General features: G+C 44.4%; 1 protein-coding gene across 1 annotated transcript in view; it reads right to left on the reverse strand.

Moving 5' to 3' along the window:
* The window catches only part of FNIP2 (folliculin interacting protein 2), a 57,496-nt gene extending 49,223 nt beyond the window's left edge, over positions 1-8,273 (reverse strand). The window contains exon 1 of the mRNA XM_044300036.1: positions 8,075-8,273. Within this exon, the coding sequence (XP_044155971.1) occupies positions 8,075-8,160 (86 nt within the window). The 5' untranslated portion in view covers positions 8,161-8,273. The remainder of the gene's footprint in view (positions 1-8,074) is intronic.
* Positions 8,274-15,009: the final 6,736 nt, after the last annotated feature.

Consider the following 15,009-nt stretch of genomic DNA (forward strand, 5'->3'; position numbering starts at 1 on the left):
TGTCTTGATCATTAAAAGGGTATTTTCTCTAACTGATCTGGAACAAAAAAAATAAAAATAAAATAAATTCTTATCGGGTTTATTCCCATTCCCTCCTTATCAACTCCTTAACACAGTCCCGAATACTCTCACCTTTCTTGGCTTCAGACTGTCAAACATTAACCCCTGTCTTGATTTAGTCTTCTTTTCTTCTATCTCCATAGTGGACCGCTTTTAATAGAAGGTCCGTGTCTTCTACTTTAAACAGGGGCTTTCCCGTAAGATCTTTAGAAGAGGAATCTGAACGTTCTAATACCCCCTCCTCCTCTGAATCTGACTCAGTAAAGTCCGATTCTGCCACTTGAGCCTTCCTCTGCCTAGAACCAGGAAGAGACTTCTTAAATTGTTCCACTGAGGGACGGACTTTCATCTTGACCAGGTTTTGAATATTCTGAAACAAGGATGGGGATTCCTCTGCTACCAGTCTATCTAGGCAGGGCTGACAACATGTCTTGGGGTAAGACGGACTAAGCTTATTTTCGCATATCCCATACTCTCTGCCTTTCGTCTTGTGGGTAGCCTTCCTGGGGGCCCCTTTAACCTACATCAATACGTAGCCCACAATAAGTCACCAGAAACACAATAGAATAATCTCCCCTAAAGGAGACTGTGGGGTTCAACCCCTCTTACCCCACAGGAGTAGCATGCCGGGTTCGGAGTGTTGCTCCTGTTTTTCATTGCGCTGTTGTACTTTCTCTTCTTCCAGCATATTGATTGCGCATCCAAGGGGAATCCGGAAGGAATAACTGGCTGTTCCTCTGAACCTGCCACGCTGCTGCTAAACTTCCCTCCGTGATGGCTGGCCGGCGCTCCCTTCTTTACAGGCCGCGCACCACACGCCAAGTTTTCTCAGCCCCTTCCCTTTCCTGTCTAGTGTGGAACACACGCATCATTTCCGTACAAATTGTGTATCCACAAGACACGGATCCATTTTGTTTTTGCCGTCTAATGGAAATGTCCTATCCATGTCTGCAAAACGGACAAGAATAAGACACGTTCTCTCTTTTTTGCAGGGCCACGGAACGGACCTGTGCTGTCCGCATATTTGCAGCCTCATTGAAATGAATGGGTCAGCATCAGATTTGCAGAAAATATTGATCGGATGCGGACTAAACATACGGTTGGGTGCATGAGCCCTAATGGGTAGAAAAATCAGTGGTCCAGTATAAAAAGCATTGGAGCACATTTGTACCCATGTGGAACAGGCTGCAAGGTATGAGGACTCTACATGTAAGAGTCAGGTGACTCCCAGCATTCAGGTGCCAACTTACCCCAAAAATTGTTTTGAGTTGCTTTCTATTTAGGGCTATAAAGTCCTTTTACACAGGGCGAATGACCATTTGTACAAAAACTTGCTCCCTATCATTTTCCAGCGTAAACGTGCTGCAAATCACCCAACGAATAAGCAAACTATGTAAATAGGGATCCACTGCCCACTAGCAATGAATCTGTATGGGGATAAGTGATCACTAGCAATCGCTCGTCCTCATGCAGAGAAGATGACTGCTGCACGTAAATGCTGCTCTCACCACTGCTAAACAATCGGGCACCTTGGCTACTGGCATGATCGGCGATTTTATAGCCCAATACAGCAGTCAAGTATATACAATGAAAATGATTCAGCTCTCATCGTTCATAGAGACCTGGTCAGTACAAGCTATGAGTATTTGCTTTGTAGACGGCTTGCCCACTAGGAAAATACAGCTGTGAAATCTGGATACTAAAGTCTCAAAACATTTCTAAGCGCACACCAACAAAGGGCTTACCCTGCTGGCACCATCAACGGGCTGTTTTACATCCTGTACAGATTGCACTCTGCTTTTATCCCAAGCGTAACCTATCAAACAGTGTCTGCAAACATCCCTTAGCCAACAGGACGGGTTATACAGCACGTAGAAGGCCTATTGACGTAACTGAAGCCATGGGAGCCGTGATGAGACAGTCCCTGTTCTCTTGTCTAGTGAACATCTACCAAACCCATAGGTTTTTAGGCCATAAACCTATGGGAATTATTAAATGCAGTACAAACACGCCTTTTTGGTGGTAAATTGGCGTTGATCCGTGTCCTACATGTCCCAAATATGGCTACTCATATTTTCAGTACTGACCATAATACGGTTCATATTAAGGCTCCAACTTAACACAAGTAGAGACGATAGGTAATATAAAGTCTTATAAAAAGGGCAAAATATTCACTAACACAACGTTATCAGGTTCACTATACGGCTACCTTCAGAGTAGCGATGGGAATCCGGTAGCCTGATCCAACATTTCCAGACACGACGGTGTGCCTCCTGCTGCCCATTGACTATAATGGCATCTAGATGGTTTCCGGCATAATTAATAGGTTTCGGCCGGGCCAATAACTCTGCATGCAGCAGCTTTTGTCCGTCTGGCATTTAGGCCGGAACAGTCCGCTGGATCAAGCATGCCAGAGATGTGAACGAAGCCTAAAAGACTTCTCCGAGAGCACTACGATGAGGGAACCTGCCACCAGGAGATTCACTGTTAATGCCTTGTAGGACTAGTGCAGCTGAACGTAATGATACTAGGGATGAGCGAATCGACTTGGGATGAGACATCTGAAGTCGATTCGCATAAAACATTATTTCAATACTGTATGGAGTGAGTTCTCCGTACAGTATTAGAATGTATACTGTATTGTATTATACTTCACATAATAACTTCAGAAGTTAATTTATACTGTAAAAAAACATTTCCCGAACTTGGGTTCGGTTCCAGGTGATGCCTAGGATCCAAACCCAAGTTCGGGAAATGTTTTTTTTTTACAGTATAAATTAAGTTCTGAAGTTATTATGCGAAGTAATAACTTTGGCTCATCTGAGCCAATACATTCTAATACTGTACGGAGCACTCACTCCATACAGTATTGAAATTAAGTTTTATGCAAATCGACTTCGGATGTCTCATCCGAAGTCTATTCGCTCATCCCTAAATGATACCTTTCACTTTAGGGATCAGTTGCTTTATTCTGGAGAAAAAGTACTTTTAAGGGCTCATGCACACGGGCGTTGTGTGCATTGGCATCCCCAATGCATGGGCAACATCTGTGCGGTTTCCGCAGGCAGATGCAGACCTATCCAACTTTAATCTGTCCGCACCGCAAAATAGAACATGCCTCTATTCCGCACTGGACCTTCTGGATTGCGGACCCATTCAATTGAATGGGTGCGCATCCGTAATCCGGTGCACAAACGTCCGTGTCCCGTAAATTGCGGGCCCCCAATACAGGCTCGGCCGGGAAAAGGCCCCGAAGGCAGGACCAAGCCACTCTGAGCTCTATTGCTCCTCCTTCCTTGAGTAACCCCTCCCTCTCCTTCATGATTGACAGGACCAGGATCCTGCATAGATCGTTATTTCGCCTGGCTCTGTTAATCAAGTTGGAAACGAGTGGTTGATGGAGGAAGCAGGAGGAGTAAGGGTGGACAGAGTGGCTTGGACCTACCCTTGGTGCACTTAACTGCTCATTTGCATACGGTTTAACAGTATTTTTTTCTCGAGAAAGAGGCAATGGATCGCCAAAATAGGTTGAGCTAGCCCTACAAAGCACTGTACCTGGCATAAAGGGGTTCTACACCTTTTGATTATCTATCCTCTCAATGGGGGATCTGACAGCCAGGGCGCTGCTGATCAGCTGTTTGAAGGCAGTGGGGCTCACAGTAGCTCTGAACCCGGAAAACCCCTTTAAGTAGAGGGGGAAGTGGTTAAGGGGGGGGGGGGGGAATGAAGGTTCAGCGGTGATCTGAGGACTAGGCCTTTCCCACTTTGCACTGGAAACTTAAACAGTATCTGGAATGAAAGACTCATCTCTAAAACGAGCCCAGATTTGAATGCAAGAGGTTGCCTTGCTCAGCAGGGTCAACCTGACCAGGCACTATGCCTTTTCAATATGACTGACCCTGGTGACAGATGCCTTTTAACCCTTGTGATTTTTATTTTTTGCAATTTTGCTTTTCACTCTCCGCTTTCCTAGTGCCATAACTTTTTTATTTTTCCATTCACATTCCCTTATGGGGGCTTAATTTTTTGAGGGACAAGTTATACTTTCTAAATGGCACTATTAAATATTGCATATGATGTAGTGGGGAGCTGGAAAAAAAATCCAAATGGGGTGAAATAAAATGAAAAAAAAAAAAAAAATTAAAAATAACTGCAATTCTGCCAGTTTTATGGTATTAGTTTTTTTTTTTTTTTTATGGCATTCTCGATGAGGTAAAATTGCCCTGTTACCTTCATTCTCCAGGTCAGTAACATTACAATGATAACACGTTTATATAGTTTTTCTTGCATTGCAATACTGATTAAAAAATAAATAAACGCCTTTAAAATAAAAAAATACATTTTTCTTTTCATCTCCATATTCTGACCCCTATAACGTTATTGTAATTATATCTACAGGGATGTACAAGGGCTCATCTGTACTTTTCTGTCATACCATTTTGAAGTGTGCGTGACTTTTTGATCACTTAACATTTTTTGAGGAAGTGAAGTGACAAAAAATGGCAAAGTGGCCACTTATATTTTTTCCCATTACCCCCTTTGCCATATTGGATATTGTTATATTTAGGCCCCTTTCACACGGGCGAGATTTCCGTGCGGGTGCGATGCGTGAGTTGAACGCATTGCACCCGCACTGAATCCTGACCCATTCATTTCTATGGGGCTGTTCACATGAGCGGTGATTTTCACGCAACACTTATGCGTTGCGTGAAAATCGCAGCATGTTCTATATTCTGCGTTTTTCACGTAACGCAGGTCCCATAGAAATGAATGGGGTTGCGTGAAAATCGCAAGCATCCGCAAGCAAGTGCGGATGCGGTGCGATTTTCACGCATGGGTTCTAGGTGACAGTCTATTCACTGTATTATTTTCCCTTATAACATGGTTATAAGGGAAAATAATAGCATTCTGAATACAGAATGCATAGTATAATAGTGCTGGAGGGGTTAAAAAAAATAAAAAAGTTAACTCACCTTATCCCCATGATCGCCTAGTTCCCGGTCGGTCTCTTCTTTAGCTGTGACTAAAGGACCTGTGGTGATGTCAGATCACATGCTCCATCACCATGGTGATGGACCATGTGATTGGAGCATGTGATCTGACATCACCAAAGGTCATTCAGCCCAAGCCCACAGCTAAAGAAGAGACCGACCGGGAACTACACGATCATGGGGATAAGGTGAGTTAACGTTTTTATTTTTTTTTAACCCTTCCAGCGCTATTATACTAAGCATTCTGTATTCAGAATGCTATTATTTTCCCCTTATAACCATGTTATAAGGGAAAATAATAGAATCTTCAGAACATCAATCCCAAGCCCGAACTTCTGTGAAGAAGTTCGGGTTTGGGTACCAAACATGCGCGATTTTTCTGACGCGAGTGCAAAACGCATTACAATGTTTTGCACTCGCGCGGAAAAATCGCGGGTGTTTCCGCAACGCACCCGCACATTTTTCCGCAACGCCCGTGTGAAACCAGCCTTAGACCCACAGGCGTTTTTTGCACACAGTGATACCCATGATGTGTGTTTTTATTTTTTTATGTATGTGTATGTATTTTGATGAAAATGAGTATAAGGCGACTATAACTGGCCATCATTAGATCGCCCATTGTGTTCTGTGATGGCTAAACAGCCATCATACAACACTTCATCTACAATATAAAAATACAGTGCTGCCACCTGCTGGCCTGTATTGGTATATCCTAGTAATGGCTACAGAAGCTTGCTTGAGCATTTGAGCTCTTACTATACGGTAACAGGTTCCCTGATCTAAGCAGAGAAGCGCTGTTATGGCACGGGATGCGTGGCGCCTGCTTCCGGACCCCTCATGCTTGATCATGGCATCTGAGGGGGTAAATTTGAAACAGCAGAAACCCTGCAGCTAAGGTGCCCGCTACACGCGCAACATTCTAGGGGTTAAGGCTACATGCACACGACCGTATGAGTTTTGCGGTCCGTATGGCATCCGTTTTTTTTTGCGGATCCATTGTAATAATGCCTATCCTGCAAACTAGAACAAAATAGGACATGCACTATTTTTTTGCGGAGCAACGGAACGGACATACTGATGCGGACAGCACACGGTGTGCTGTCTGCGGTTTTTGCGGACCCATTGAAATGAATAGGTCCGCATCCTATCCGCAAAAAAAATAAAAAATAAAAAATCAAACTGAAACAAAATACGGTCGTGTGCATGAGGCCTAAATCTGATGCGGCCTGCGCCTGCACGATCATCAACGTCCTGAGGGCAACAGCGCTCAGGTCACATCACTGGGCTCGGCGCATGCCCAGTGAGACTTTTGAGGCTGTTGCCCTCAGGAGGTTGATGATTGCGCAGTACTGCCTGCGCAAGTTTTCTGGCCGCAGACAGGTAGAAGGACGGGGCATTTCTATAAGGTAGACTATGACGTGGGGAGGGGGCGGAACAGTTTGCCGGGCTGTGGGAGGTTATTTGATGATCAGGAGGCGTTCTTGGGCACTGCAAGGGGGCGTCACTGGGCACCGGAGAGTGAAAAAAAACGCTACTCTGGGCACCTTGGAGCCTCATTAGCATAACATAAAAATTGCTTTTATATCAAAACTACAAAACGAAATAAAGTAAAAAGAAGACTGCTGGAAATAAGCTACTTTAGTGAACATGGCGATGGTGCCAGCTTAAAATGGTAAAAGCAGGTGACAGATTCCCTTTAAATACCAGATAGTAAAACGTACTCCATTTTCTCCTGTTTTTATTGTATAAATATAGATTTTTATTTTATTTATTCTATTTCCTATGATTTTGGGGGCGGCCATCTTGAGCTGTTAACAGCATTTAGAGATTTGCTTTACAGCAGCCACCGTGGACCATAGAGACAATGGGCAGGAGGGACCTCATGGACTACTTTTCTAGACTTCTGTGACCTGTGCAGAAGGGAGTAGCAGATAACCGTTGATATCACCTATTGGTGGATTCTATGTTATCGATACGTAGGTGGTACCTGTCAGTGTAATCCTATCTGTGATGATAATGATATGACTGCTGAAAAGCAATCTGTACAGCTAATTATTGGGCTTGGTGACTAGTCTGCAAAACATATAAAATCACCCCTATTACATTAGTGTCGCTTAAGGTTCAATCTGCCACCCAATATGGAGAGACGCTGCTGTACACTGGGCGCACAAGTCCTATCCTAATAACTACACACCTGTACAGAATATCCTGCGGGTGCTGTATGGTTCCCAAGGCAACAGTACCACTCAGCGTGCAGGGACATCTCTCCCCTCCTGATGTCAGACTGGACGGGAGGCTATAGCCTGAGGGTGGCGATGGAAGCACGGATCTCCGTCCACTGTGTAGTGCAGGGGTTGGTAACCGCCAGCACACCAGCTGCTGTGAAACTACAACTCCCAGCATGCATACTCGCTCTGCTCTTCTAAGAGCTCTCATAGAAATGAATGCAGCATGCTGAGAATTACCAAAGGTTGCTGACCCCGGGTGTAGTGGATGGACCCGGTTACGGCAGCGATGCTCCCATTCAAGAATGGGGCGAATGGCGAGGTGGCCGCGCCTGCGCAGCGCTCTTCATACACTTCTAGAGGACTTTTGCAAATAGCCAAGCAAGTGATGAGCATTGAGGTGAGACCTGCACCTATTCATTGGACACATCCCCTTTAAGGATTGTCCTTCCACAACCACACAGAGCAGGGCTCAGCAGCCAACGCTATGCCTGCTGTTGGGACTACAACTCCCAGCACGCACAAGTGAATGGAGAATTTGCAGCAGAAATCCGAGGACCACAGCGATTTCTGCATTAAATGACACATGACCATTCATGATCTGCGCTGATTATCTCCACCGTATGGATGTGGAAGGTCCTCATCTATTCCTGAAGGTGTGAACACTGCCATCAGGAGGAATGGCTGGGGGATTCCCAAATATGACGTGAAAGGGGCATTGTGAGACATGGCAATGCCAGCCAGCCAGCTCCACCTGGTCATTATCAGACAGTAACCCCTGCTGTGCCCACTAGTCACCTGAACGCGGCTCCCTCCTTGGCACCTCTGCCGGGTACCGCGGTACTGCTGCTCCTCTTGCTGAAAAGCCTATGGAGAAGAGCCATGGTGGTGACACATCGCAGCCGCTCCTAGCACGTTCTCCGGTGCCCGCCGTGTAGGACCCCCGGGGCCGGGGAGAGCCCGCCGCCGCCGCCCGCCATGGTGGGAGAACAGTGCTTTATCTCCTGCATGGAGCCGCTCATGTGACTGGGGAAGGGAGGAGGGCCCGGGAAGACGGAGGGGCGGGGCCAGGCAGCACCACTGATTCAGGGGGGACCCCCCCCCCCCCTCCACGTGCAGAGGACCTGGCGGTGTGATGTCATCCAGGGCATGACGTCATCATCGGGGAGACTCCTTCCTGCCATCCTGGCGAGCTCTGTTCTGTAAGGCTCTAGAATGGGGGGGGGGGGGTAATTTAAGAAAAAAAAAAAATAAAATCAAATTTATAACGTGGTCAATGTTGCACTGACCATGTTATAAATTGGATTTTTTTAAAATATTTTCTTATTTTATTTTTTTAAGAAATGAACAATGTTATGAGCACTTACAAGTTCAGTAGTGTTTTGCGAACTTGTGTTTTTTCAAGTTCGGCGTGCAAGGTTCGGGTTATCTATGGCTTCCGCTCATGGTCCGTGGTAGAGGAATCCCTAACGGAATTCTTAGATAACCCGAACCTTGTACGCCGAACTTGAAATAATGAAAACATTTTTTTTGCAAGAATTTATTGGATTGGGGGTAAATTGGCCCCAGGGTTGTACTGTGCCCGCAGTCATGTATGGGGCACAGCGGGACCGCGGACACAGGTTTTCAGCTCCTCGGCCGGATAACCCCTTTACGTTATTTCGCGGGCCTCTTGCAGACGAGCAGTATGTAAACACAGACGGACCACATTCTGATGGCGTCCATGTGCAGTGCATTCTTCCCGCAGACCCATTTGCTTGACTGAGCGATTTCTGTGGGGAAATTCAAGCCGATGCTCTGCGCGGACCAATGGCATAGTTACTAATAGTTGGTAAAATAGAGACAAGTGACCCCTGCCCCCAGACCGCAAAACGCAAACAGCTGCGTGCATGAGGCTTGACAGACGTGTGTGACGCCCCAGAGTGGCATTACTACTCCTGCACCCTATTACTATCTCTAATGGTCTAACCCCCATGTCATCTTATGTATTTATTCCGGGTCCTCAACGCCGTGCATTTCTATTTTGTTGTGTAATTGTTCATATGTAATGTGCCTGGTTCACAAGCAGCAGGTGGCAGCAAACATGGCAGAACTACAGTTAGAATGGAACCTTCCATTCCATTCTAACACCCCCATCTCTGTGAAGAAGTGGGCGAGTCCCATTTACTGCAGGAAGGGTGGGTCCCAGTTCCTAGTCAGTCTAGCTTACCCAGTACCCACTCCTAGGGGAAGGTGTGCAGGGCACGTCTCTGCTGGACGTGCCCAAGCCAGCCAGAGCACCCTCAGCTCAGCTGGCCATGGAGGCCAAAGCTTGAAGTCTCAGGAGCCAGGAGGAAAGTTCCCTGGCATAACCTAGAGTCAGACAAAGTGATGTGCAGCATACAGAAGAAGCTGAGTTATACAGCCAGCCTGTCAGTACAGCAGAGTCAGAGAGAAATAGCAGAGTGGAGTTTGCCTGCCAGTTTAATGCTAAAGCCTGCTGGGACCAAGACAAAGCCTGAAAATTGTTTCTGGTGAACGTTTATTCAAGTAAAGCTGCTGCTCAACTACATACAAGGTCTGGGCTCAATCTTTTTTTCAAATTCCTCAATTATTCCCCCTATTTATTGCTTCGGAGCCAAAGCCTGGGGTCCAGCGGTATCCAGGTAGGAGCACCATGACACACATAAAGGGACATTTTAGGCCGCACTAGACCACTCGGCATTCCTACACCTGGGACGCGTGTCATACATCTATTAAGGGCCCTAGGGGGAGGCACCCGTTGCACGTGTCGATGGCATGATCGTCAGTAATTATATAACGGCTCTACATGGGTGGTATGGCCAACAAAGCCGGGCCAGTTCTAACCCAAGGAAACTGAACAGAACTGTGAAGATACCATTTTTTGAGGGGTTAGAGCAGAAAGGTCCCTTTACACGCGATGACACAGCGGGCGATTGTCGGGAAGGAATCGTTCCTTCCCAGCAATCACCTGCTCACTTGTGGAGGAGACCACTGCTATTACATGCAGGGATCTCCTCCTTAGTATTGGGAGGATATCGCTAATGCCATCGCTCGTCCCCTTACTGAATGATTGTTTGCCAGCAGAAGATCACGATTACACAGCGCGATCTGCCGCCGACAAACAAGGATTTTTGTGACCGCATGACTGATCTATTTTACTTGATGAACAAGCATTTTGCTTATTCATCAGGTAATCGGCGGCACATTTACACCGCAAGATTCCTATAACCGCTCATTAGCGTCTATCTGTGGGATTCTTGGCCCGTGCACATGCCTCCGTTGAGCTCATATACCTTCTATTGTTCTGTAGGGAATTGTGCAGCCTGCTAAACTGCTCCATGCAGATGCATCCTTCAACAAAGTATACCGCATAGTATGAGGTATTTTATAGGCAGCCTATGGGAGACGTACTGTACTGTATGCCTATAATACCGTATAGAGTGGCATACGTCAGGAAATTCTCCCCATGTATGCTGCAAACACAGTGGGACCGATTTACTAATCCTATAGGCGTAAGCGTAGATGGGCTGTGTAGACCTGCGCCAGACGTATTATCCTTGTCTAGCTCTATACCAAACTATTGTCCGACTTAGGCTAGATGCACATAGCAGCGTTTTTTTGCGGCCTCCGTTCCATTTTTTTCTTTTGCGGATGGATGGTTTCCCATTCATTTCTATGGATCCGTTAAAAATGCGTTTCACGTCCGCAAAAAAAGTATTGCATGTCCTATTCTTGTCCGCAATAAACGTTTTGCGGACCCATTGAAGTCAATGGGTCCGCAAAAAAATACGGATGACCAACAGAAGCCATCCGTATGTCACCGCATCCTTTTTTGTGTGGGAAACCTGTATATATTAAATTTCAAGAATTACAGCCTTCAGGTTTTTTTTTGCAGACCGCTAAAAAAAAACTGAAGACACATGGAAGCACAACCTACAAAATTTGCGGACAAACGGAACGGATGTGGATGTAAAAAAAATAGGAACACGGAGCTGCTATTTGCGGACCGCATAAAACAACTGTCGTGTGCATGTAGCCTTAGTTTCAGGCAGAATTGTGGCGCAATTTTCACTCTAAATGTGGCATAGTCAGCCATACCCCTTTCCTGTGAAAAGCTCTACCTTTAGGCACTTTCACAATTTGTCGCTCCATATGTAGACTCACTATTTGCCAAAACCATCCATACCATGAAAGGCGTACATATCTTTCCACCATATTCTTTCTCTGTAGGTTCTTCTCCTGGTTTTGTTTTATAAATACAGGGAGTGCAGAATTATTAGGCAAGTTGTATTTTTGAGGATTAATTTTATTATTGAACAACCATGTTCTCAATGAACCCAAAAAACTCATTAATATCAAAGCTGAATATTTTTGGAAGTAGTTTTTAGTTTGTTTTTAGTTTTAGCTATTTTAGGGGGATATCTGTGTGTGCAGGTGACTATTACTGTGCATAATTATTAGGCAACTTAACAAAAAACAAATATATACCCATTTCAATTATTTACTTTTACCAGTGAAACCAATATAACATCTCAACATTCACAAATATACATTTCTGACATTCAAAAACAAATCATTGACCAATATAGCCACCTTTCTTTGCAAGGACACTCAAAAGGCTGCCATCCATGGATTCTGTCAGTGTTTTGATCTGTTCACCATCAACATTGCGTGCAGCAGCAACCACAGCCTCCCAGACACTGTTCAGAGAGGTGTACTGTTTTCCCTCCTTGTAAATCTCACATTTGATGATGGACCACAGGTTCTCAATGGGGTTCAGATCAGGTGAACAAGGAGGCCATGTCATTAGATTTTCTTCTTTTATACCCTTTCTTGCCAGCCACGCTGTGGAGTACTTGGACGCGTGTGATGGAGCATTGTCCTGCATGAAAATCATGTTTTTCTTGAAGGATGCAGACTTCTTCCTGTACCACTGCTTGAAGAAGGTGTCTTCCAGAAACTGGCAGTAGGACTGGGAGTTGAGCTTGACTCCATCCTCAACCCGAAAAGGCCCCACAAGCTCATCTTTGATGATACCAGCCCAAACCAGTACTCCACCTCCACCTTGCTGGCGTCTGAGTCGGACTGGAGCTCTCTGCCCTTTACCAATCCAGCCACGGCCCATCCATCTGGCCCATCAAGACTCACTCTCATTTCATCAGTCCATAAAACCTTAGAAAAATCAGTCTTGAGATATTTCTTGGCCCAGTCTTGACGTTTCAGCTTGTGTGTCTTGTTCAGTGGTGGTCGTCTTTCAGCCTTTCTTACCTTGGCCATGTCTCTGAGTATTGCACACCTTGTGCTTTTGGGCACTCCAGTGATGTTGCAGCTCTGAAATATGGCCAAACTGGTGGCAAGTGGCATCTTGGCAGCTGCACGCTTGACTTTTCTCAGTTCATGGGCAGTTATTTTGCGCCTTGGTTTTTCCACACGCTTCTTGCGACCCTGTTGACTATTTTGAATGAAACGCTTGATTGTTCGATGATCACGCTTCAGAAGCTTTGCAATTTTAAGAGTGCTGCATCCCTCTGCAAGATATCTCACTATTTTTGACTTTTCTGGGCCTGTCAAGTCCTTCTTTTGACCCATTTTGCCAAAGGAAAGAAAGTTGCCTAATAATTATGCACACCTGATATAGGGTGTTGATGTCATTAGACCACACCCCTTCTCATTACAGAGATGCACATCACCTAATATGCTTAATTGGTAGTAGGCTTTCGAGCCTATACAGCTTGGAGTAAGACAACATGCATAAAGAGGATGATGTGGTCAAAATACTCATTTGCCTAATAATTCTGCACTCCCTGTACTGATGAAGCTTAGTCAGGGTGCTAAATATTATTAACCCCTTCCTGGCCTATGATGTAATAGTACGTCATAGCGGCAGGTGACTTCCCGCCATTTGACGTACTATTACGTCATGTCGTGCCCGTCTGAACAATGCAGGGCTCTGGCAGTCACTGATAGTCAGGCCCCTGCTGTATGCGCTGGCATCGGCTTAACCCTCTCCACAGTCAGCGCTGACCGTGGCATAGAAGGTGTTTGCGAGGGCAGCCCGATGCCTTGCTCGGCATCGGGACCTGCCTTCTATGGAAGCCGACGAGATTCAGCCTCAGGCTGGGTCTCCTAGGCAACCTCTTGGTATATTACTCAGTGTAATACACTAACAGGCAATGCATTACAATACAGGATGTATTGTTATGCTTTGCAAAGGGGATCAAACCCCCCCAAAATTTGAAGTCCCAGAGTGGGACAGAAATAAAGTAAAGTGTTTTTAATAATAAAAAAAAATGGAAAAAAAATAAACCTATTAAAAAAAAAAGAAAAGACACACATCCGTCTGTAACAACCAGCGTCAATAAATAAATTACATAATCTACCCTGTCAGATAAACACCGTCACCTTACATCACCAAAAGTGCAACACCAAGCGATCAAAAAGGTACATGCCCCCCAAAATATTACCAATTATCACCTCATCCCGCAAAAAATGAAAACTATGGCTCTCAGTCGATGGAGACACTAAAACATAATTTTTTGTTTCAAAAATGCCGTAACGATCTGCTCTATAAAAATATCACATGACCTAACTCCTCAGATGAACACTGTAAAAAAAAAAAAAAAATGTCCAAAACAACCAATTTTAATAAAATCATATGTACCCAAAAATGGTACCAATAAAAACGTCGACTTTCCTGCAAAAAAACGAGCCCCTGCACAAAACAATTGGCAGAATAAAAAAAATATGGCTTTCAGAAAATAGAGGCATAATTTTTAAAAATGCTTTATTATGTAAAACTGAAAAAAACAAGTAGACATATTTGATATTGTTGCATCCGTAACAACCTGCTCTATAAAAAATAGCACATGATCTAACCTGTCAGACGAACATTGTAAAAAACAAAAAATAAAAAAACTGTGCCAGAACAGCCATTTTGGTTACCTCGCCTCACAAAAAGAGCGATTAAAAATCATATGTACCAAAAATTGTATCAATACAACTGCCAACTTATTCTGTAGTTTCCAAAATAGGGTCACTTTTTGGGAGTTTCTACTGTGAGGGGTGTATCAGGGGGGCTTCAAATGGGACTTGGTGTCTAAAAACCAGTCCAGCAAAATCTGCCTTCCAAAAACCATATGGCGATCCTTTTCTTCTGCGCCCTGATGTGTATCATTACATCAGTTTACAACCACATGTGGGGTGTTTCTGTAAACTGCAGAATCAGGGTAATAGTAGAGATTAAGTTTTGTTTGACTGTAACCCTTGATGTGTTACCAGAAAAAATTTATTAAAATTTAAAATCTGCCAAAAAGTTAAATTTACAAATGTCATCTCCATTTTCCTTTAATTCTTATGGCATCGCTAAAGTGTTAACAAAGTTTGTCAAATCAGTTTTGAATAACTTGAGGGGTGTAGTTTCTAAAATGTGGCAATTTATGGGTGGTTTCTACTATGTAAGCCCCACAAAGTGACTTCATAACTGAACTGGTCCTTAAAAAAGTGGGTTTTGGAAATTTCCTTAAACATTTTAAGAATTGCTTCTAAAATTCTAAGCCTTCTAACGTCCTAAAAAACTAAAATGACATTTTCAAAATGATGCCAACATAAAGTATACATATTGGGAATGTTAAGTAATAAATATTTTATGAGGTATCACTTCCTGTTTTAAAAGCAGAGAAAAAAAAATTAAGAATTTTTCAAATTTTTGGGTAAAATTTAGATTTTTTTCC

The sequence above is a fragment of the Bufo gargarizans genome, chromosome 1 (assembly GCF_014858855.1).
Source record: "Bufo gargarizans isolate SCDJY-AF-19 chromosome 1, ASM1485885v1, whole genome shotgun sequence".
NCBI classification, from domain to species: Eukaryota; Metazoa; Chordata; class Amphibia; order Anura; family Bufonidae; genus Bufo; species Bufo gargarizans.